The 24,302-nt window shown below is 38.4% G+C and overlaps 1 protein-coding gene across 8 annotated transcripts in view; it reads left to right on the top strand.

The window, feature by feature from the left end:
- Nucleotides 1–23,521, top strand: part of KIAA0556 (KIAA0556 ortholog) — a 55,551-nt gene extending 32,030 nt beyond the window's left edge. For 7 of the 8 annotated variants that reach the window (XM_021412096.1, XM_021412094.1, XM_021412091.1 and 4 more), the window contains 12 exons: nucleotides 237–445; nucleotides 2,927–3,002; nucleotides 6,002–6,179; nucleotides 8,007–8,172; nucleotides 12,062–12,219; nucleotides 12,467–12,531; nucleotides 13,593–13,703; nucleotides 14,972–15,111; nucleotides 17,204–17,305; nucleotides 17,935–18,092; nucleotides 20,395–20,483; nucleotides 22,317–23,521. In XM_021412096.1, coding sequence (XP_021267771.1) covers nucleotides 237–445; nucleotides 2,927–3,002; nucleotides 6,002–6,179; nucleotides 8,007–8,172; nucleotides 12,062–12,219; nucleotides 12,467–12,531; nucleotides 13,593–13,703; nucleotides 14,972–15,111; nucleotides 17,204–17,305; nucleotides 17,935–18,092; nucleotides 20,395–20,483; nucleotides 22,317–22,372 — 1,508 coding nt within the window. In that variant the 3' untranslated portion in view covers nucleotides 22,373–23,521. Of the gene's footprint in view, nucleotides 1–236; nucleotides 446–2,926; nucleotides 3,003–6,001; nucleotides 6,180–8,006; nucleotides 8,173–12,061; nucleotides 12,220–12,466; nucleotides 12,560–13,592; nucleotides 13,704–14,971; nucleotides 15,112–17,203; nucleotides 17,306–17,934; nucleotides 18,093–20,394; nucleotides 20,484–22,316 lie in introns of those variants that run through there. The other variant, XR_002443242.1, reaches the window with a different exon arrangement.

Below are 24,302 nucleotides of genomic sequence, written 5' to 3'. Positions count from 1 at the left end.
AGCATTTTTCTCGTTTTTCATACGTACTTGAAATTTGACTGGGTCTTGGAGGGTTGTCTGCTAGGCAATTAAGGTTGAAATTGAACATAATTGTATCAGTAGTCAGTACCTGTTCCTTATGTATTATCTTTAAACACTGCTGTAAATTAAATGTAAAGAAGGACTGAATAGCATTTTTAGCACTCTAAATATTCTTTTATGTAGCTTCTCGGTTTAATTCTATATGTTGCCTTCAGCTCCAGAGCACTTTGGGGATACTATTCTGTTCAGTACAGATGATGATATTCTTGAAGCTATATACTGCTATGATGGGACATACGATGGAGAAATGGAAAATGCCAGCTCTCTGAGATTTGAAGAAGAGCTAAAGAGGCCAGCAACTGCTGATGGGGATGGAGATGAAAGACCTTTTACGCAAGCAGGGCTAAGAACAGAGGATCAACAGGTGGGGATCTCTGCATTCAGGGCTCTTATAAATGTGTCTTTCTGAAATATGTCATAGAAATAGGAGGCGCTGATTTCTGTGATAGTGTGAAGCTCTGTAGAAGAATTTAATAAAGCTATCTGTGTTTTGAAGATTTTTTTTTCATCAGCTCAATAATTCATGGGAATTTTTTAAGCTCAGAAGTTCCTCCACAGTTTGCTTTCTCTGGTTAATGAGACTACCAGGAAGGCTCTACAGGGTTGTGCATACATATATTTATATATGTGTATATATATTTTTTTTTCTTTACTTACTTGAGCAGAAAGTACAGGGGTTTCTTTAGTTAGATTTAGGTACTCCTAAAGGTTTGTACCACTGTCAGTGATTTTTACCATACATTTATTCATGTAATGAGCAGCTCTGCTTCCCATTGCTCCAAAGACTTTTTTTTCCCTATTTTCCACACAGAGTATGTGCTTGCTTATTTATTATTTATTATCCTCAAATAAAACACCTGAGGTGGATAGGATCTAGCGTAATGTCACTTCATATCTTCCCAAGTCCTCCTTTATTTTTTCTATTTTCTAACTAGCGTCTTCACAAATCTGTATCCCTTTTGCAGCATAAAGGTGTTCCCTGCTATTCCACAGAGTAGGTATTTCACTGCTGGAGGAGGGCTATATTTTCATGCACTGCAGTCTTGCCTTACTTCAGTCCAGGATTGTTGACTGAGCAACAATCCTGCTTGACTTTCTGCTTAAAGTGGTATGGCATAGTCTTTAAGCTGCTTTCTATCTTCTTGGAATACTGATGAGCACCTGCTCCTTCTTCAGTGAGGGCATCTTTTTCAGTGGGGCACTCTTGTACAACTGTGAGGAAATCCAAAACTGAATCAAAATTCTATCTGGTTCAGCTAAAGTACTCCTAACATGTGGTTCTTAATGTGCCTTGTGCTGTTTTCAGGCCTGTGTGCTCTATCTTGGCCCATTCTGGTGGCTGACATGACATAGGGAAATGCTCTGACATTGGAATTTGATCTTGCTGTCATGAGTCAGTGACTCTAACCCTTTGACTTCTCCAGTGCTAGTTAATAGTGGTACCAATCACTGTTTCCATCTTCACTTGCAATACCTTAAACTGTTTAGACACTTCGTGTAATGCAGGATTTCACAAACACAAATTGAGTATCACCTTTCATTTATTCATCACTTCCTCATTGTTAGCGTTCACCCAGGATCTCTTTCATTACAAAAGCTTAGACCTGGGCTCCCTGGTCCTTACTTAGAGCTTCTACCTCTTTTTTTTTTGCTGTTCATCTGTGATGCTTTTCTTACTCTTTTTCTAACTCTGAAACATGCTGTATCAGCAATGGAGTAGCAATAGCTATTGCAACTGAACCATTGATCTCTCTGTCATTCAGTATGTGCTAGGACCGTCGAGATTTTGTAGCTGGATGTGTATGCTATCAGAACGATACGAATCTACTAGACAATTTGTCTTCCCCAGCATAACATCATCATTCAAACTAAAACTGGGTTTGAGCAGTCTCTGCCTGTTGATCATTAACCCTTTCCTGCTGTAACATCTTCAATGGATGAGAAAGAGTTTTACTGCAGTGACTGCAGCTCTTAACAAAGCATCTTATGTCCTTGTCGGTATTATCCATGATCGTCTGTCTTTCTTCTCCTTCCTCATGATTTTAACTAAGGGAACCATTTCAGAATGGTCAGGTGTAGGAGCTTGGTAATACTTCCTACTTTTTGTTTCTTTTCCAGTAACTCCCGCACAGTGATAGTATTTTGTTCTAGCTGTAAGGATCTAAGAACATATGTAGGTCAGTGTTCACAAGGAGTGTTGAAATAGTAGAAAATGACACTAAATCTGAAAGAAAAGATAGTGGATAGTAATGGAATGGAGGGAACTGAGTGTCCAGGAAATGAGGAATAGGGAGAAAAGAGGTGGTAAGCCACCTCTTACGGTCTGCAAGGGAAGGCTCAATAAAACTAGGAACTTTACTAAGTCCACGGATGTTGATATTCAGTAGAGTTTGAAATTTCAATTCCCAGATTGGTCTTTGAAAGATGTTCTGAGAAAAAGGCATGAGAAAAAGATGGAGTCAGTGCTTTGTGAGAAGATAACCCTCAGTAGCAGAGCTGTTTTCTGTTTTTCCATCTATTGTAGATGGTGTGTTGCAGTATGCGGTTTGCTTGGAGAGACTGAAATTGCAATGGCACTCTATGAGGGCTTAACAAGGGCAGTTCTTGTCTCTGTGACACACTTGCAACATCTTGGAAGTGCCCCATGTCGTCATTTGCTAATGGCAGTCTGCAGGTAAGAAAAAGTGACTTAGCAATTTCAGTCTCTCCAAGAAAAATCAGCCCACATTAGGGAGTCTCCTATTTAACGTTCCTATATGCACTAACAAGAATATATTTCATAGACAGTATGTCTCTAAAATGTATATGATCTGCATATTCAATGTGCTATCTGTTTGTTTTTTAGGTTCAAAAGCAGGTAGTTCTGCTAGATTCTCTCTCTGCTTCTACGCCCAAGGAACCAGGAATATTTACTGGAAAGTGTAAGTTGGTTCTTCTTTACTTTTTGCATACGCTGCTCCCTACTCCCACTAATGTTATCAAGGAGGATCTGATTTGTCAGTTGCACAGACCTTTGTGGCAGATGTCAGGTCTGGAATAAAGAAGAGTAATTGAGTATTTAAGGCAGAAGTTTTTTTTTTTACTGTGGGATTTAGAACACTATATTGTAACAGATGGCATTTAATCTTAGAAAATAACACTAGCCATTTGCCTAGTTCTTGAATGGGATTTGTGATAGCTGTGTCCATTACCAAGTAATTCTCTTCCAATCCTACATATTTATTTAGACTGACTGATTTTCTCAGATTGGATTGACAATAGAAACCCTAGAGTGAAACTAGACCAGAATGTTACATCTGTGCTGAAAGTACCAGGTTTGTTTATACTGTGAAAAAAAAAAAAACCCACCCTTTCTGGGACTTCAGATTATTTTCCAGAGAGCCTCTGAATGGCCCAGAAGTACCAGTTCCTGGTCCTTTGACCCAGCAAAGAGAAATTTGCTGCTTGTGCATGGCATATAAAGTATTTGGCCACCTGTGATGTACTCTCTGCAAATACACACAATACTGTTATTCAGCCACGTATCTATGGGCTATTCCTATGATCCAAGTATATCCATCTATAAACATTATGGATGAACATGTCTATCATCAGTTTATATTTGTGAACTTTAGCTGCCTTTCCCTCTTTCCATTTCTCAAAGTGGGTGAAAAAGATAGCGAGGATGCAATTCAGAGCTCAGCAGATGCAGTCTCTCATGATGACAAGATATCGTTAACCAGCTGATTGGAATAACTTGTCTCTACCAAACAAAGAGGTCCTGATTCCCACTGAGTTCTTGGAGGGAAAGTGCTGGAGAAGGACTTAACTGTGGTTAAAGGAGGCTTCCTTTTCACTGCCAGGGCAGTCAGACACAGGCACTGACAGTTTTTGTGATCTGTGGGCCTAGAGACATTCACAACTCTACGGGATGAGCTCCTGAGGGACCTGATCTCATGGACAGGAGTTAGACCTCCAGAGGTCCCTTCCAGTCTGCACTGGCCTATGTAGAATTCACCTATGTGCTATACAGAACGTGAATACTAACCTTGTGTGGACAGCTGCTTGATCCTATCTTTTCCATGTCTGTTTGGAGGGGGAAAAAAAAAAAGTGTGTGTGTATATATATATATATCTATCTATATATATTTGCCTGGGAACTCTTGCATATTTCTATAATAAGAAATGGCCTTGGGAATAGTAGCTAATATCAATGTAGCCATAGTTCCAAGCTTGTCAGTTAATGGAACTATTTATTTCTTAGTGTCCTTGCAAATATAAAGAGATCTCAACACCCAAGTGAATTTATGTGTACTTAGTCTTATGTAAATTGCTACTGCTATTTATAGGTAATTGGGCTGGATGGCTTAACAGCTCTAATGCTGTTTGTTTTACCGTGCATCCTGACTACCAGTGCTTCATTAGACATTGTCCAACTTGATTCTTTCTGAGCTACATTTAACATAATAAATGAAACATTTTAAATTTACAGTGATGGATTTTTATGGAACCTGATCAGACTGGAATATTGCTTGTGGTATCTGTATATGCTCTTTATATTTTTTGGAAAGCGTGAAGCAGGTGGACCTGAAGATAAAGTTGTGTTGGTGCAATGTTTCTTTCCTATTTAATCGCTGGAGATGCAGGGAAATCAACAATGCTGTTTTTTAGTGGTGCTGTGCCATTAAGATGCTTCCATGTGTGCAGTTTGGACATGAAGTTAGTGCATTAAATACAACAGAAACCCACATCTCCTTTTTCAGTTTAACTATGAATTGGTGTTCTCTAAGCAATCTACTCGTGGGATTTATGAGAGACTGAATTTAGATAAGTCCACATAGTCACCTAGATGGCAAAAGATAACAGATAGCCTTCAGACTAATAGGTCTTCTCTGTTTCTGCATAATCTCAAAATCTGTCATGTCACTGCTTATATGTATTATTGAATTACTGTCACTCTGCAATCTGAGTAATGAGACACTTGATGACATGGTTGATTGGGAGCAGTATAGTTACAAGTGAACAAGATGTCAGTAGCCCACTAACGGTCTAACACAGATTTACGAGAGGTGCTGTACTGTTATGTGGAGGTAGGCAAGCAGACCAGGAACTATCCAAATGCAGCATATACAGTTATTTAAGCAAAATACACGTGGTGCTAATTCTTGGGAACTTGACATATACAGGATATATATAGAGTATAGAATAAATATTTAGCTCATTAGAAGTTGTGCGATAGAAAATAGTAATTGATTGGACAATACAGAGTACAGAATGGAAGGAGTTTTGGCTTGGATTCAAACTATTGGCAAGTAGGCAGCCGTGAATGTATAATACTTGATCACTAGAAAAGTGTTGCACATATTATCTACCATACTCTTTTTGCTTTATTTAGGATGGTGAGGTCATGTGGCTGCCCAATGCTAATTGAGTCTGATCCTTGAATGAAGTGGGTTCAGATGGAGACTATGAGCTGTTGTTTGTGCCAGAGTATGAGCAGTTGGACTTAGTGCATTAGTGGGTCACAGAGTGGAGATTAAGTAGATCCAATAGCACTGCTAATGGCAGTGACAGACCCCCACTCGGAGCAAATTGCTAGGTTGCTTGCTACTTAAGAGTGATAAGGGAAGCCTTCTGCCTCCTGACAATGTAGGTAAACACTACAGCATTTTACTCTGCTTTTATCCATATTCTCATGAGGTGTTCTGTATTAACCCATGGCATGAAGAGCAGCTTTTAATGTGTTTGATGAGATGTGGACTTGTAAGTAGCAATCTTACATTGTTGTTCTGCTTTTTGGTTTCTTTTTTTGTCTGCTCTGTACCAGTGAAAGTGTATTCTAGTTCATATTGATTACACAGTTTTGGAGGCTAGGCCCCATACTTTAAACTAGTATGCATGTATGTATATATGTACATTGTATGTATATTCTTTTACATAGGCCTGCAACTGAATTTTACCATGACCTGGGGAGATCCTCACTACCTTGGACTGACTGGACTGGAAGTGATAGGAAAGAATGGCCAAGCATTAAAAATAAGTACAGAACAGATTTCTGCTTCACCCCAAGACTTAAATGATCTTCCAGAGTATACAGGAGATTCTAGAACATTAGAAAAGTAAGTAGTGAAAGGGGCAGAATAGGTAGAATTACAAGTAATTTCTCCAGATGTTGTTTTTTCGTGTGTTCTGTAGCACCTGTCTATGCATATGCAGTAATGTTTACGCAGCATTTCTGGGTAATTGCAAGGAAAACTTTCAAGTTAGCAAAGGGTGAGAATGTATTAAGGAATTGTGAGTACAGGTGCTGCTCTCTAATTCTGCAGCTTTTGTTTTTATAATTTTAAAGAAGTCTTATGCACTGGCAAATATGCTTCCTCAACTTATGAAATGTACAAAAAATCTCTTCTGTAGGCGTTGAGATCAAAGAAATCTTCCCATGAGATCCCCCGCGATGAAAAGGCTCTGGTGGTGGAGTCTGGAGAGGCTTTGATGGACCCAGATGCAAAGAATTCATTTAGCTTTTCTTTTGGTGTCTTCTCCTGTGCTCCTTTTGCAGCCTAGTCATCTGTTGATCCTACAGAATTTCTGGCAGGCTTTCCGCTCCTGATACGTTTGATGGGTTTTATTTATGGTGCCTTTTGCTTGCTAGCCTACATATTCTTTCTTGGCATGTGCATATACATTTAGCCTTCCAGAGTTTATGATCCTGTTGATTTAGTTTGTTTGATCGTGACTTTTGGTGAAAGATGACTTGTAATAACTTTCTTTATCCTGCCACTAAGCCAGGCTGGCTTCCATTTTTATTTTAAGTCCTTGCTTTTTCTTATGTCTTTGTTAGTAAGTGAGGTAGATTTGTTGTATGTTTCCAATATGACATCCTTAATATTCTATCTGCTATATGTAATGATTTTATTTTGTTGCTTTCTTGCTTTTCTTTTTTGACAGTCTTCATTTTTACTTCAGAGCTTTTTTGAGCATAAGACATAAGGGCTTAATTTTTTTCTTTTGATATTTCTGTAAGCATGCTGAGCACTTCAGTGCTCTTTGACTGTAGCATTTGGAATGGGTCCTGCGTAGTATTGACTTTTCAGGACTAAGTCAAGATTTCTGTCTCTTTCTTACAGGCTCTCTAATCAATTCCTCTGTGAAAGGCTCATTAGTCATATCTATTTCTTTAAGAAACTGCCAAATCTGGTACTCATTCTTCTATCGCACTTGTAAATAAATAGTAAGCACGTAGAGCAGTGTACAAAAGTAATTCCAGTGGGGCAATTCGATCATCTTCTCCTTTATTCTTTGAATTCTACCACAAACTATGGTATACAGAATTCCAAAATGGGGATATAATGGAATTGAATTTATCTAGTAAGTCTGAAGTCTGTGTTGTTATGAGAAGGCATTGTCATGTTGTAGAATGGGGGGGGAAAAAAAGGGTGGTTCCTAATGGAGGGCATGGTGAGGGATGGGAACAAGCTCTGCTCCATCTGTTGGCTGTCCGGCCACCGTCTCAGACTCAGGGTAGCTGCATTAGTATAGTAACACGCCGCAGACTGCAAGATAAACTAGTTTAGGCGTGGATCTATATTAATAAGTTATGAAATGTCTGGGACTGAGAATTTTGCCTTTAGTAATTTTGGTACAGAGGTACCAAATGAGCTTTTCTCTGCTTGTTTGCTCAGGGAAGAAAACCTAAGAATTTTTCTGTTTTTCTTCAAACAGAGCCAACTAAAGGAAATGTTGTTCCCCCCCAGCCAGCCCATCTTTAATTCAACAATTCTGAATTACTTTTTATGTTTAATATGCTTTTTAGTTGCATGCACATGGGTATAATAATGGAATTGGTAAGTGGAAATAAGAAGAAAATTGATACCTAGTAAAACACCTGTTTTTGTGAGAAAAGCAGGCTTTTCCTTTCTGTCGCTAATGGATTTTTCTCCTTGTAGGTTAATAGATGGGACTAATATTACAGCTGAGGATGACCATATGTGGCTCATTCCTTTCTCTTTTGGAGAAAATCATCTACTCACAATCCATTTTGATAAAATTGAAAGTATCGCAGGGCTTCGTTTCTGGAACTATAATAAATCTCCAGAGGATACCTATAGAGGGGTAAGTAAAAGAAAAGGAGCACTGCCAGCAAAAATATACAGCGGTGCATTGGAAAATTGGTACTGTGATAAATGAATATAGCTGCCTTAATGGAACACCATAAATCTTTCTAGATTGTCTGAGTCTGAGTTTTGTGGCAGGTATAATGCATTTCTGTCTCTGCAAACAGCAAATATTGAAAAAAAAGCTGGGGACAGTTTAAAGAAAACTTCACAGATGATTTTTCTAAGAGACACATAGTAGCACATATTATTTTCAAGATATATGATTCCAAAGTGGTATCCTCTCGCTATCCAGTGTTTAAGCCTCCCATGTGATTCTTTATTTCCTGCAGCACAAGGAGTGGTAGAGCAGGGGGCACCTCAACAACGACCTGGTGTAGATATGTTGAAGAAAGCGGTGTCTGTGTATAAACTTGTGTTTTCTCTGTGGGGATCCTTTTGTTTTTGAGCATCTTGCTTTTCTGAAGTCTGCCACTTAAAATTAATAGTTAGTACATTGCCTGTAAGTGCTATTGAGCTATTTACTTAACTAGTAACATTTGGTAAGATGATAAATGGAGCACAAAGAGGGCAGAGTTACATTGGATATAAGGAAAAAGTCTTTTACAGTGAGGGTGGTGAGGCACTGGCGCAGGTTGCCTAGTGATGTTGATGCCCCATCCCTGGAGACTTTCAAGGTGAGGCTGGATCAGGCCCTGGGCAACCTGACCTAGCTGTGGTGGCCCTGCTCATTGCAGGGGTGTTGGACTTGATGGCCTTCAGAGGTGTCTTCCAACCCTAAGGATTCTATGGTTCTAAGATAGTAGGAAATATTGGGGAACTACTTTTTTGTGTAAATTTACCTTCCATGAATTGCTTTTTGTATGAACATTCCACAAATGGATGTTCCCTCTCTGAAGTTTAGCCCTGGCCTCTTTTACTGTAAGCACAGTGTTGCAGAGTGCTGAAGACTGGCCAAAGACTCACAGAGGTTCAAAGTGTACGTTCTTTCATTTTAGCCACGACTCCTCAAGAGACTTTAACGTTTGACATCTGATTTCCGTAATACAATACATTAACACAATGTTTGACACACAGGTGGGTTCAGGAGCATGTTGAGCTTACCTTATAAACATACCCCTGGATAATGATGTTGTGTTCTTTTTAGTAAAATCACTTAGTTAATTTGTATGATTGGGCATAAAGAAAGGGCTCTTTTCCCTTTATCCCCCTGAGAGTGATATGGCACTGGGGGACAACATGCAGTGATGGGATGAGTCAATTTGAGAGACTCGGAACAACCTGATTTAACTTCGCAGGCTTCTCTGCTCTGAGCAGGAGTTGTGGCTGGAGATGTGTGGAAGTCCCTTCTGATTTAAATCTTACTGTTATCCTGTGTGCATAGTGCAATATGAAGAACTGCCTAAGTAGTGATGGGGAATATTTTGCTCACCCATTATAAGACCTGGTTTTTTTCCAAGGCAGAACAGGGGAGAAATGTTTGTATGTGAATTTTCAAACCAAATCAAGTTTGAGTGTGTGTTTGTGTCTCAGCTATTAAAGGAGCTAAAAGACTTCAAGGGTTTGGCTATTTAACATGAAACTTGGTCTTTGGAGCCAGACCAAGACAAGAAGAAAGGTGCATTTTCACAGTTTATGTTGCTAGGTAGTAAAGGAGGTGAGTCTGATAAAGTATGCATGCAGGCAGCACACCTCTGAGTTCCTCAGCAGTTAGTAGGTACAGTTTAAATGAGGAGGTCATACCTCCAGTCCTGTGACAGGATGAATAAAATGAATGATTTGAAAAACTGAGGGTGCAGGATATCTGCTAAGCCACAGTTAAGAGGCTTTAGACCGTAGACCTAGGGTATCACAGCATCTGTTTTTTGAAGTATTGCCGTTCTTCTAAGAAACGGTCTCTGGACATGAGATATAATGATTTGTTAGGCAGCTGTAGACTGGTGGATTCTATTCACAGCTTTAGTATGAAAGGGTAATGGCAGTAAACTGTCAGAATGAAGGCTTGTATGCTATTTCCAGCTCTATGAAAAATTACCTTATGAAAGCTTTGTTATGTGATTTGTAAAATGCTATGTGTGATGGTTGAGTGCCTTCTCAGATGATGAAAATTACTTAGAAATGAGGGCTGTAAAGGGCACATAAATATAAGCAGCTGTGGTGTAATAGGTAAGATCTCATCTCTAAGTCTCCAGACTTCCCATTCAATACATGTTCTCTAAACAAAAGTGTATTTCAATGGATTTTTCACTTTCTCTCCCTAGCCTAGCAGCTCGATTCTGCTGGAAAGTAGCACAAACAAGAATTTCTTATACAAAAAGTATATTTCCTTTATTTGCTCCCAAGCTTATTAAGGTTGAAACCTGCAATAGTTATTTCCCTCTGCTCGCTGCTTTCACTCCTAATTTATCTTCATGCTCTTCGGAAGTGAAGTGAGCACCTCGTACAGTGCAGTACCTGAAGTTTTCAAATTGAGAAATGCTTGTGTAAACAAACAAAAGAACTGCACAAAAAACCTCAAAACAGACAAAAACTTTCTGAAAAAGATTTACTTCTGGGTTATTGCACGTGCAGCTCATTGAAACGGTAATTGTCTAAAAAACAGATTGGAAATTGCAAAAATACGGAAGCTGTTGTGAATATCAGGCTTGATAGGAAACCTGGAATGTTAAGATCTTCTCAGTTTGACATCTGAGAGTAAATATTGCTTATATGTTTTAATAAAAATACTAATGACAGATCATGAGAACTACAGATTTTCGTACAGAACTAATTTCAAATAATCATATAGATACATCAGTAAGTATAAAATCCAAAGATGACAGAACTGACTCACATTGCCTTGAGACTAAATTAAGTCTTTTTGCTAGCTAAATGAATCCATTCTCGTTCAGTCCATTAATCAGCAGGCTGCAGTCATAGGGCCAGTTATAAGGCAATCCTGTTCTATTTCCCAGGTATTATTCCTTCCTTAAGCAGTAATTAGTGACAGACTCAGTGCAATACTTGTGATTAATGTGAGATTACACTGTACATACCTTAGAGCAAGATGGAGTGATAATTGTTGCTGCATGATTGAGTTGTTATGTGACTGCAATCATGCATACAGCCCCACATGGTACTAATGGGGGAGGGCGAAGGGGCCTGAACTCCCTCATCTTCTGATCAAGTATGCATGAATTACTTGGTTTAATTCAGAGTTTATATCGGATGTGCATACGTCTGTGACATGGACGTGACTCCTTTTTGCCTGGTAGAGGTACCTTTTCCTTATTCATATGCTCTTAGGTTCTACACAGCAGTGCTTGGTAGATGAGTTGGCATGATCCTGGAAAAGTCCAAATGCCACCTGCCACACAGATGAGTAGAATGGTGAAATACAGGCTTCCTGTAAATACAAAAAGGGGCCTGCTCTTGAGAGATCACCAGGTTACGTGATCTCCTCAGCCAGGATTGAGCAGTCAGGCCAGATGTAGCATTGTGTTCAGGTGCACGATGGGTGACTAAGCACCTCCTCCAGTCACCTTTGCATCATATGCTGACTTCAAAGCTGAGTCTCTAGTCTCTCAGTATGCGTTCTGCAGCTCACAAATCATCAGTTCGCTGAGATCTCTGGGGGTGCAGTAATTGAAGGAGCTCTTCCAGTCTTAGTGTTTCTTTTTACCATTCTTCCCCCCCAAATCCTAAGCTCTTTTATCAATCTCAATGCATCATAGCTGACACTAGCTATTGACTTGCACTGGGTTTCAGACTGGGTTCTGCTGATCTTGGCTTCCTTTTGCCAAAGGGTGTTACGCTATAGAGGAATGGAATAAATACAGCAAACTATTATTTCAGTCTCTGAAGTGAGTGCAATTGCATTGGATTTATTTGTTATTTTTTTTAACAAGGCAAAGGTTGTCCACGTAATGCTGGATGGTCACAGCATCTCCCCACCAGAGGGCTTTCTTATCCGCAAGGGACCAGGCAACTGCCACTTTGACTTTGCCCAAGAAATTCTCTTCCTTGACTATCTGCAGCCCCAGCTGATGAACAGGGTGCAAAGGAGGTAAAGTAGGATATTTTTACAGTCTGATCCACTCTTATTTGTTCAGTATCTGTATTCTCTTCTGAACCAAATCTGTGTGAGACACCTGGATGAAGTGGAATGTTTTATTGAGATCAGAGGACAATTTGCTACGTAATCTGGAGGGGAAAGGTGTGTGTGGTGGCTTAGGTTTTTTGATTTGTTCTGTTCTTTTCTCAGTGAGCCAAGAATACGTAAATTAACTATTTTGTCTTGGTTATTTTGACAGAACTGGTTCAAAGAGAATGGAACAAGCTAGTATGGACTATGAAGCACCACTCATGCCATGTGGTTGTATCCTCCTCTGTCATTTTCTTGCTTAGTATGTAACTGAGTTATTCTGTACAATGTGCTTATGAATCCCAGTAGTTCTGGATCCAACAACTTCTGGTGCTGTAAGAAATGAGTGAGGTATAGAGAATATGATGAGGAAGGTGCTTGTTAAGTATGACTTAAAAATAAATAAATGAAACAAAATGTATGAAGGTGTGACCTGTAGTCAGATGTTCTTGTAGCACTTCTTCCTGCCTTTTAGAATCCACGAAAGCTGGAGCTAGAAGCCCATTAGCACAGTATCCTGCCAGCCTATCAAAGCTAGTAATAATCTGCATATATTTGAATGTTCTCAGTGCTGTTCTTTGAAATTTGTCTCATTTTAAATCTTTATTAAGTCTGTGTTGACCAGAACTGTGTAATATTTTTGCCATTTTTCTTAATGTTTCTGGCTCTTTTAATCTTATGTTTTCCTAAATAAGCGCAGCCTTCTGTGATCATCCTTACTGTCGTGCCATCTATCTACCTGACAGCCCTCTTAAATCCATTAGGCTGTCCTAACCGTGTTTGGAGTCAATGAGATCTCAGCATTACTAAGTTCCTGACAGTTTCATGAAAATCAGTGTCTGGATAGAGAAAAGAGATAAAAATGAGTGCTCTACTAGAAAAATGAACAGCACATGCTCTTATTCTATTTTCTGCCATTCAGTTAAGGGACATATTTTCTGGCCAATTATCATTCATGTAATTCAAAACCGAGCAAAGGCATATTCAGAAAACGTAGGAAGGTAATAAAGGCTCTGGGTAGGAGCTGTGGTATTAATAAGTAGCATAATAGGGAGGTAGGATGCACAGTCATAAAGAAATAAAAAAAAATATGTTTTTCTGGCAGCCGAAGATGTTATATGAGCATATACATGTTTATTATTATACATGTGAACAACATATAGAGACTTCTGCCTAGCTGTTTCAACTGTAGATCTTCATACTATCAGTAACTGAAATGACAGACTTCTTGTATAATGTAGCTTATTCAGAGAGTGTCAGTATCAAATTTTCCTTAATAGCTCCTTCCTCTTCAGTTGTTTTCCAGTTTCAGCTTCTGACAAGTTGGGGTGATCCATACTACATCGGTTTGACCGGTCTGGAGTTGTTTGATGAACATGGAGACCAAATCTTACTAACTGAAAACAGTATCCTTTGAATTTGATTCAGTGTTCATGGGTAACCAATAGAAGGAATGAAGGACACATTTGAAAGATTCATAGTAATCAGAATTATTGAAGAGTTGCACTTCAGTCTTCTGTATCAGCTAAACTAAGAATAAAAAGCATGGATGCTGTGTCAATTGTATGTCTCAAGGGAGCGTAATTAATAGAGATTACGAAGCAAAAAGTGAAGGCTCTTTTTGGAGTGACACTTTAATTTATATGTGGTGTGGTGCATGATGAGAGCATAATGGAGAAGAAACATTTGGAAATTGAAAAGTGGTAACAGATTGTTTTTAAGAGCAGGGGATCATTCGCTTAGCTTATGTTATTCTATATGTCTTAACAGTATAGTACAATGCCAGGTAAAGATAATTCAGTAAGTTTGGAATAGACATCTGTTTCTGCTTGTACAGCAATGTCTCCTGGATACATCAGGATCCCAGAAAGCACATCTGTCTAAGTGCAGTACTAAACGTGATAATTCAGCTACCAAGTCTGAAGCAAGCTTTTCTTAAGCTGCTGAATCATCTCTGTGCCATTCCTTAAATTCTTTGTAAGTACTTACAGTACATAGCCTCTAAGAAAGCAAAACAAGGGAAAGTTATTGTCCCTCAAACTGAATTGTTAGGGACTTAAAATTCTGAAGACAATGCCGTATTTCTATGCATGCCTCTAATGTACATATGTTTTTAAACATAAATGTTCCCTCATGGAAAAAACCTCGTTATCTAGAAAGCCTTTTCAGTAGAAGGCTTAATCTTCCCCTCTTGAAGAAATGAATGAAGGCCTTATTAGACAGTTGATTTTTATCACAAGCGTTGAGGAACTCGAGGAGAACTTAGTCAGGGAGGTGACTGTTTTCTATAGGGATGCTTTTCTTAAGATACATTTCATATGAGTTTCCACAAGTCCACCAAAAAATTCCCTAGGCAGTGCTCTTTTCTGATAAGGGAACGTTATTGATGAAGTCATAAATGTGGCCTTTAAAATAAATGAAAAGCTGCTAGTTAATTTCTTCCTATTTTAAAAATAATCTCATGTGCCAAAATCTGTGGGGGCTTTCCTGCTTTTAAATATGTGCTCTCAACTTGCTCAGCTATCTTAAGTAAAGCAGTTGAAGTATTTTTTAATTTTTACTGCTGTACTGGAGAATACTTGCTTATGGAATCTGAAAGAAGAGGCGTGAACTTTTACTTATGGTATTTTGGAAATGTCCTTTTCGGTTATTTAAACTGAAATGATTTTTTCAGATATTGCTGCTTTTCCAGATAGCGTCAACGTTTTAGAAGATGTATCTGGAGATATCCGAACTCCAGACAAACTCATTGACGGAGTAAATAACACAACTGATGGCAGGCATATGTGGCTTGCACCACTTCTTCCTGGTTTGGTACGTTTTCCCTTATCATCCCATTCTACTGATGTGTACAGATTATGGAAGTTATGGAAGGGGAAAGAGTAGATAACTTTGAGGTCAACTGGATATTAGTAAGCTGTGCTAAACGACTGCCTGGCATCAGCAGTTCTCCTTATTCCGCTTTCTTTTTACTGCCCTGCACAGCTTGCAGCTGTATAGATATAGATTTCCCAGCTTTGTAACCACCTTGTATCTCCATGGTGCAACAGGAGAAGAATTTCTAGTGTGTTTCTTCAGTTACTATGAAAAAGTTACTAACAAAGGAGTTGAATCTGTCTGTTGTGCAATAAAGACCTGACAAGTGGGAATGAACTGAGATCGTAAATTGATTTTTACAAAAGACAATACATTTTTTACAGTGATTAGAGTTTTTTAACCTGTCTTGAATTTAAATTCATAAATTAGATGAGACTACTTAGCATTTTGTAAGCTAAGGCTCCAAGCGATTGAGCCCTTTTAGAAGCAGCATGTTTAAAATACTGAGTACCAAATATCTGAACAGGAAAAGCAGATAAACTCAGATGAGTTTTGACTTCATTTTTGGGGAGGATGTTTTTTCATGGGCCTGTTTTGGGCATCGTTAAGATGCATGCATTTCCTAGAAGATGGATTTTGAGAGTGATGAAATGTGAAGCTGAGGCGTGATATTCTGCAGCTCGCTGTGCTGGGAAAATCCTTACTGCATATGTTACAGTTACTAATTAGACTATTAAAAGCAAGGAAGTCAGTTTTGAAAATTTATGTTGTAATGCATTGGGTATAGGTAAGGTTAAAATTTTAATTGTACTTGGGAGTACTGATCACTTGCATTTTGTAAGAAAATGGGAGGTCTGTGTAATGCTTGAGGTTCCTACAGTCTACGTTGCAGCATCCTGCGTGTTGGCTGGATGCAGATTGCCACTGAAGCATCAGGAATGGGCGCTGTGACAGCTGAGTTTTCGTGTTTGGTATATGTTAATATCTTTATGAAAACGTCCTCAGAGAGGTTACTTCATTTTGATAAAAGGAAAGTAATGCCTGATTCTAGCACAGTTCTGTGCACTGTTTTGTGTCAAGTCTGACAGCGAAGTGCTGTAGATAACATATTAGTATTAAAAGGGATAGCATGTGATATGTAGGAGGGATGAGTAAGCACTGGCCGTTTCTGTCCTTAAACTGGAACAAATGATACCTTTTCAAGATCCATATAGTTCTGCCATCTTCCATGGTTCTGTTGCAAAGCCAGGCTGCTTTGAGACATTCCAGTTGCTTAGAAAACTGTGTGAACTCTGCTATGTTGGAAAATTTGAAGGCTTTAAGGAAGTTGTATATAATGGACTTCCTTTTCCTTTCTGAAAAAGACAAAAATACTTCGATATTAGATTTATTAGTAATATAAGCATAGTTAGAATTCTTTGTCACCCTGTCACTGATTGTCATTTTATTTATTTGCTTGAATGGATTTTCCATCAAATTTTTCATTATTTATGACACCAACAATTGTCACGGGACATCATAGCCCAGATTTTCTTCTGAGAAAGAAGAGATACGAGCAGTTCCATTGATCACATCTGCCTCTCTTCCTTCAGTACAAAAACTAAAATGAGCCATATCTCAAGCAGTAGTTGCTTGGCAAGCATCAGGAGAGTTGTCTCTGTGTGCCTGTTCGTGTACCTCACACAGAAGTTGCAGGATTTCTAATAGAACTCAGGAGATATAGGAGGAATGTTAGTGTTGCAAATAAAAAGGTGTATTCCATTCCTGTGCCAGCTTGTCTCATGCTGAAGCACATCTGTATTTTGTTGGTGTAATAGTCATTAAGAGTGTTCCTCTGCTCCTCCCCTGACTGATTAGCAGTCCAAGATGACAAGCTCAGATGCAGATGTGTTTGAGAGGGCAACTCTAGAGGAGAGCAGCATCTGTGAATTATCAGCAGGAATGATAGCTGAACTTAAATCCTTACCATCAGTTAGCTGCCCTGTAGCAATATCTCTTCAAACACAGACCAATTTGATGAAATATGTATGAGATTTTTCTTTCTTTTGGAGGTTTATCTTCTAAAATATAAATGAATTCTCTTTTACAGGTAAATAGAGTGTATGTTATTTTTGATGCACCTACTACTGTGTCAATGATCAAGTTGTGGAACTATGCCAAAACACCTCAGAGAGGTGTGAAGGAATTTGGTGTGAGTAATTTTTGTATGCGTTTTGTATCTTTTGGTGAATTGGCTCACTGTAACTTCTGTTCTTTTTCACAGTTTACTGAAGTGTGATTTTTATATAATCTGAACAGATAGTATTCATCTCATTGACCCTGCATTTAATATTAAAATGTTGAACCTGTGCTAGTCATAGGCCTTTGTTTCTAGTCTAAGGAAATAAGTTTTTCAGATATTTTTAAATTGGATAATAATCTTAAAATATAATAATGCTTTCCTCTCTCCAGTGGCTATGGAGCAGGTCTGTAACACCAGTTTAAACTAATAATCCAAGTTTTAGACCACTGAAGTGAAGTGAGATTCACTAATTCCTAAATTTAAGAGTGATTCCCTCCAATTGATAGTAGGGTAATTACATAAAGTGTGAAATACATTTTTAATTACCTACTTGAAAACTTCATTAGCAACATCAGTGAGAAGACAAACTGGGAGGAGATAAATTGAAGTTTTAGGGGACAGAAGCTAAACTGAGGACTGGACTTGCGAAACAAATGGTCCAAAATGATTTTTAGTTAATTGACTGAGAGGACTGTTGAAAGCAGTGCCTGATTCCTAGATTTTTAAATTATTATTACTTGTTTCTTTATTATCTGTAGCTCCTGGTGGACGACTTGCTTGTGTACAATGGGATTCTGGATATGGTGAACCATGTAGTATCAGGCATCCTACCCACCTGTGACCCAGTGGTCCCATATCATACCATTCTCTTTACGGATGATGAGAAGATTTGCCATCAGAAGAGAACTGTAATTAGGTATGTGAGTGGGTCTTGACTGGAAGTGTCTTGTTTTTGGAAAATGTTTTCACGTGACTAATGTCAGGAATGTGCGTGTTGCTATGAAGATTTCCCCTCTAAAGCATATTCAGCCTCACTTAATGGCAAATAACCAATAGCTTTTTAAATACTAGGACAAAAGTACTAACTTTATTTCGAAGTGTTATTTAACACTATTAGGATCATTGATTCATGTTTGAATGTATTTTCTTGTCAGGCTGTAATAATAAACACAGAGGAAAGATGGTTTTCCTTGGAGAAGAATTGATAAATTGCAATGATATTACATGGAGGAGAGGGAAAACCCAAAAATTACTGAAAAAGCATCAAATATAAAAGAAAAGAAAGTCCTTTAAATGAAAAATGAATTTGGTTTTCAGGACTAAGCCTTTGAAGCCACCAGATTGGCAACTTCACAGAAAATATGACTGAAATGGAGTGAAAAATATGTTCAGAAGGTCAGGATTGATAGGGCCTAAGAAAATAAAGAAAAAATATAAAATAAAAAAAGAATAAATAATATAAACAATAATAAATAAATTAATAAAGAATATAAAATATAAAAATAAAAAAGAAAAATAAGTTTTAAATGAGATTGATAAAATGAGAAATGGAAGTCTTCTAGAAATAAATACTTGCTTATACATTGCATAGTTAAAAATAGAATGCCTTACACATGCATCACTTGAAAGGTGACAGTTTTGCATTCAAAAATGCGAAACAATTACTTCAGAGGAATATGAGAAAATTAAAAAATAAATGGAAGGAATGTGAGCTATGCTGACTGAGAATAGAAATTCATTTTTTTTTTTTACGGGGATTTCCTATGCTTTTCTAAAGCATTGGCTGTTGGCCATTGGGTACGGTCAGATGTTGAGGTAGATTAACACAGTACTTTGAAACAGTAATAGACTTAGGTTTTTTTACAAGAGGCTGTGTTGTCATGGTGAAATTTGGAGGTAGACAGTTTTTCAAGTGGAAAAGGTACTGGAATGAAAATACGAGTTTTGAGAAAATTTTCAGTGGGATACGGAAAGGAGGAGGAGAAATGAACATCTTCTCTATTCAGTGTAACGGCTTTGTACAAGGAAAGTTATTTTATTGGAAGGAGAGAGAAGCTTCAGCTGTAATGGTAGAGCTGTTTCGCATGACTTCCTTTGCACGTGCTCAGATGAAGCATATATCCATTGGTTTAGTTTTGGGAGGGATCCTTTTTGGTCGTACTCACTGCAGCATCTGTTTTCCAGTAAAAAATATGCAGTCTTCTCTTCTAAAGTGCCTGTGCAGGACTGCTCTTGACATCAGTCTGTCTTCTGTTCCCTCTTTGTCTCATTCTAAGCCACTGAAGTACAGGGTTCTTTGGCAGTAGAAGACGCATTTCTTACTGTCTGCTGGATAACACCCCTATTTTTAGAAGATGTTCTGGAACTTTTGCATGTTGGTACCTCTATCTTCAACCTGTTCTCTTTTACGCATCACTGTTCAGTATTTCACAAACCCTCTCACATTATCATCAATGATGTAAATACTGATTTACTTCAGTATTGGTTCTCCTGTTGCACTCTCAGTTGGAGAGGCGTTCCATTTTTCTACAAGAGCAGAAACCTATTGTGTGCAGTATTTGTAGAGAAAAGAAAAAAGTCAGACTTTGTTTTGTCTGATTTGTGTTTCCTTTAACTTTCAATTCGGCTCACAGTTTTTTTCTGTAATTAGTTTAATTTAACTTTCAGGTTATTACTTCTTTATGAGAAAGGAATTATTAAAATTATGTGGCCTGCAAACAAAACTTGTCACAGTAAATGAATTCTGTTTAGTTCATAAATTTTTCATGAATAATTGCTATATCAACATTGCAAAATAGTGTGAAGTTCCACGTAGGGCTTTTAGACTCTCTTTGTACAGAGCTACTGTAAAATCTCACTTTGGTTAATGTGGTTCAAACTGTGTAGGCAGGCAAGAAAATTGTAGAGTGAATATGATGTTGATATTTGAACGTGTGCCTGCTGCAACCTACGCCACTCATTAGACTGGCAAAAATACTTTAGGTAGATGCAGAATCCTTTCCTTTTTAGATAGTCTCATATTCTGTTCCTATGCTTAACATATTGGAGCATTACATAACTGTGTATATATATGCTTCATAGATGTGTGTGTGTGTGTGCATGTGTAAGTATGTATTTAGCCTCCTGACCTGAATAACTTATTTGGTAACCTTTTCCATAACTCTTGTGAGTTTTCAGAATGATTATTTTGGTTATTGTACTGATTTTAATCTTTTCAGCAATCACGGGGGAGATCAGGATGTACGAATGATGAATGAAAATCAGATTGTCACAAGCAGCAAAAAGAAGCAGGTTGTGGCTGATCCAGGTTAGTTCTGTCTTTGACAGTTTTCTTCTGCTCACGTTCTACAAAAGCAGTATGAATAATAAGCATTGTTACAGAGCTAGGCTGGGAGAAGGAGGGAGATTTGCACCTCTTATTTTAATTTAGATCTTCCATAGGAAGGCAAACATGGAATATCATACTCTGATGGGTTTTTATTCTGTATCTAAATCTGAAAGTGGATCATATAAGTCAAAGATTCATGTGGCATGTAATTGTAGCTTATACCAACACATACACAGAGGTCTTCAGGAAAGAAACTGACTGAAGACCAATTGAAAGCTAGTGTGATTGTACAGGCCCAAAGATAGCTTTTGGAGTAATAGGCTTGTTGCATCCCCACTGGCCTTTTAAGCAGCTTTAGAGAGGATGTATATGTGTCTCAGAATTACCTGCTTGTTGCTCCTCAAGCAAATCCAAGATCACGATGTAAGAAACTAGGATGAAAAATTGCGGACTTTATTCCTCCCACTGTCTGTCTTGTTGGTCTTTTCTCTTACAAGTGATAATTAAAAAGACAGCCTGTTTATTTTCTTTTTCCCAAGGAGAAATAGTAGATTGTATTTATAGTCTGAAGTGTCCCAGTCATTCACTGTAAATTCCTCAGGATCGCTCCCTAAATACATTACATATTCTCAGCCAAGCTGGTATATTCGTGATTGTTTTTCTTCCCCAAGGATGACAGTTTCTCTAGTTAGTTTCTCTGGAAAGTGTTACAGAAATTATTTGATGGCTTTTAATAACGCTTCTGTAGGAGAAGGATTTCAAATGCCATTACCTATGCAAATATAGCTTGAGCATTAATACATTAGCACTATCTGTGTCAAAAGTATCCTGCACATCTCCGTGCCTGTTGTAATGAATCTTGGGTTGCAGTGCAGATGTGCCCTGTATCTAGTGAAGAATGCCTTCTTTTGTCACTTAAAGAGCAGTTCTCATTTCTTACTGTGAGGTTTTCAGCTGAGGATCAGCTGTTTGTTGATACCTGCCTGGTGTCTCCTCCCTAATACTTACTGCTATCAGCTGCACTGGTTGATAGCACAGGTTGATAGAATGATTTGTGTCGGAGGGTGAACCTCAGGAGATCTCTAGTCTAAACTCCTAACCAGAGCAGAGTCAACATTGAATTCAGACCAGATTTCCCACCAAAGTGATTCCGCAGAATTGTCTACGTGGGGAAAAACATTTTGGTGTCTCTTTGGAGTCAGTCCAACCTCTTTGTTGAAAGATGGAATTAATTATGCCAGCTTTGCTTTCAGATTTTGCTTTTCTGCCTCCCCTTGTTGCCTCATCCTTTGTCATCCGTTATTTTTTCTATATCCATCCTGTTCTCTAAACGTAATCCCAAACCTGTGATGATACACCTAGTCTCTGAAGCCAGATCGTTCATGTAAAATAATAAATCAAAATGTTGGTGAGAGGATGGTCCACAAGAAACAGCTCGTGTTAGTGCTCCGTTCTGAAATTGAACAGTCAGTGGTTCCCATGTGACCCAATTCAGCCTCTGCCTTCCTTCTGAGCCCCTGTGCTGTGGACAGAAACTTGTGTATGTCATGTAAATGCTCCTCTGCATCCACTGAGAGACGGAGTAACAGGTAATAGAATTACTTCCTCACACTGAATTAGTTGTTTGCTGTCTGGCAATCTGAGATCTTCTACAGGGAAGGAGTTGGCATTGCTGTCAGTGTAGGATACGGTACTGAGAAGTGTAACCTTCATTATGGGATGGAAGTGAGAATGTTTCTTTCTCTTTTTACTCTGTGGCTTTGTTGTTAATATAGGAGCATTTTTAAAACAGCACTCGATTTGCCTTCACAGCTTTGCGTCCAAAAACCTGTCTATGTGAAAAAGAACTGCAGAGGAGGAAAAGATAACAAGGGATTGTGACTGCAAAGTCCTGAATGCATCCAGCTCTGGATACTTGTCATCTAGCTCTCCAAGATGCGTATAATCCGAAAGGGAGTTACTCCATGCTTGCTGCTGAGCCACCTCCTGTCTTACGAGAGGAAGTTGCCTCTGCTGTAGGAGAACTTCCTTCAGTAATGAAATTTGAAGCATGAATTATTTAGTTTTCTGGTTCTTTTATTGTCATTATCTGCAATGACAGATCAGAAAATGGGTTTATTGAGGTTTAATGAGTAAGCTTCAGCTTTCACTTTTTTTTTCCAGTGAAATAATGATTTATTCCATTATTTCACTACTATGTAAAAGCAAAAAAAAAAAAGTCTTTTTTTTTTTCTGAAGGACAATCCTTTGGCACTCCACACATCCTTCAGAGTCCCCCTGCTGCCCCCCGCTACAGCCTGCGTTTGGTTCTGCCAACAAGGAGCCCATCCCCTTGGGCTGCACCAACCAGATCTGCTGCCAGCAAGGCACCATCCCTTTGAGAAATGGTCAAGGCATTTTAACGAGCAGATGGTAAGGAGTGAATGGCGTTTCTAAAACACTGAGTACCCGGAATGTCTGGTCATTTAACCAGAAATTCTAACCGAATAATTGTGCTGCAGGATTTGTAGCTACGCAAATGTACTTTTCAATGAAAATTTGTCAGTGGTGACAACTTGTAAATCTCTTATAAGATCTCATAGAACATTCTTCCTTTCTCATTTAGAACTTATTCATTGTTTTCAGATAGAACTGAAAGCTCTGAAGTGCTTTTATACGTGAAACAAAGATACATACTATTGCAGCTCCTGATTCAGATTCAAAATGTGCTGCTTTACTTGCTGTAGTAAGTCAGGGGCTGCAGTAGCTTGTATATTTGTTTACAAAATACTTAGCTGTTGTTGGCTAAGCTATAAAGACCCAAGATAGCAATGCATTTAATGGATTTCTCTGTACTGATGGAGCAACAAAATGTATTTTGTACTAAATGCAAAACATTTCTACATGTAAAATAGGCGTTGATTTCTTTATAATATAAATAGAATTTGTTATGGAATTTAATTATAGGTATTGTTTTTAGCATGACAAGTGCTCATGCTAAAAAATAAAAGGATATGAATAAAAAGCATTTTCACAAAGCTTGCTTAAGAGCTTTGCTTTCTGTAAATAGCTGGCTGCGTGTAAGTGCCTCTTGGCCACAGTGGCATTTGTGTACTAGTTATTAAACTTGTGGACATCTTCTAATGCTTCCTTCCCCGTAATTGCTACAGTATGAGAAGAGGATGAAGTTCTTTGAAATATTTCAAAAAAGAAGTTGTGGAACATTCTCCTCTGCGGTGTCTCTGGCACAAAGAAGGCTTTGTTCTGGGATGGCATGGCACTGAGGCAAGGCCTGATGAAGTCCTTGATCCTGGGCAGTCATATGTATAATGCAGTGTAACGTTTAAAAAGGATTTCATTCATTCCTGTAGTGGGGCGGTGTCAGCGTTCACCTTCCTTATGAGCTGATGTGATGACCCTTTACCTAACAAAGATATTTTGGTGTCCTAATCAGCCTTACGTATTCTAACTACTAGAATCATTTCCATAGTGAACTGGGGAAAGAATGATTATTTCTCACTGATTTTAACTTGTTACAGGTACATTTTTGTCAGAGAGGCATCTAAGGAGGGAAAAGAAGAGGAGTAAGCATGCAATTAAGAGAATCTTCACAAAGCACGTTAGCCAATGTCAAGTAATGTCAGAATTCCAGCTGAAGTCATTCTCAAGCAGCAGTAACACATCTTTTGACATTATTGAAAGCATGACAAAGGAAACAGGACAGTTAATATGAGCCTTGGTTGAATTCTTTAATAGAAATTGTTAAACTTTAGCCCAGATCAATTTCTGGGCCACTCAAAAACCTTTAAGCCATAGTTG

The sequence above is a fragment of the Numida meleagris genome, chromosome 13 (genome assembly GCF_002078875.1).
Source record: "Numida meleagris isolate 19003 breed g44 Domestic line chromosome 13, NumMel1.0, whole genome shotgun sequence".
Lineage (NCBI taxonomy): Eukaryota > Metazoa > Chordata > Aves > Galliformes > Numididae > Numida > Numida meleagris.
Note: the sequence above shows the minus strand (reverse complement) of the source record. Positions and strands in the feature narration are given on the sequence as shown.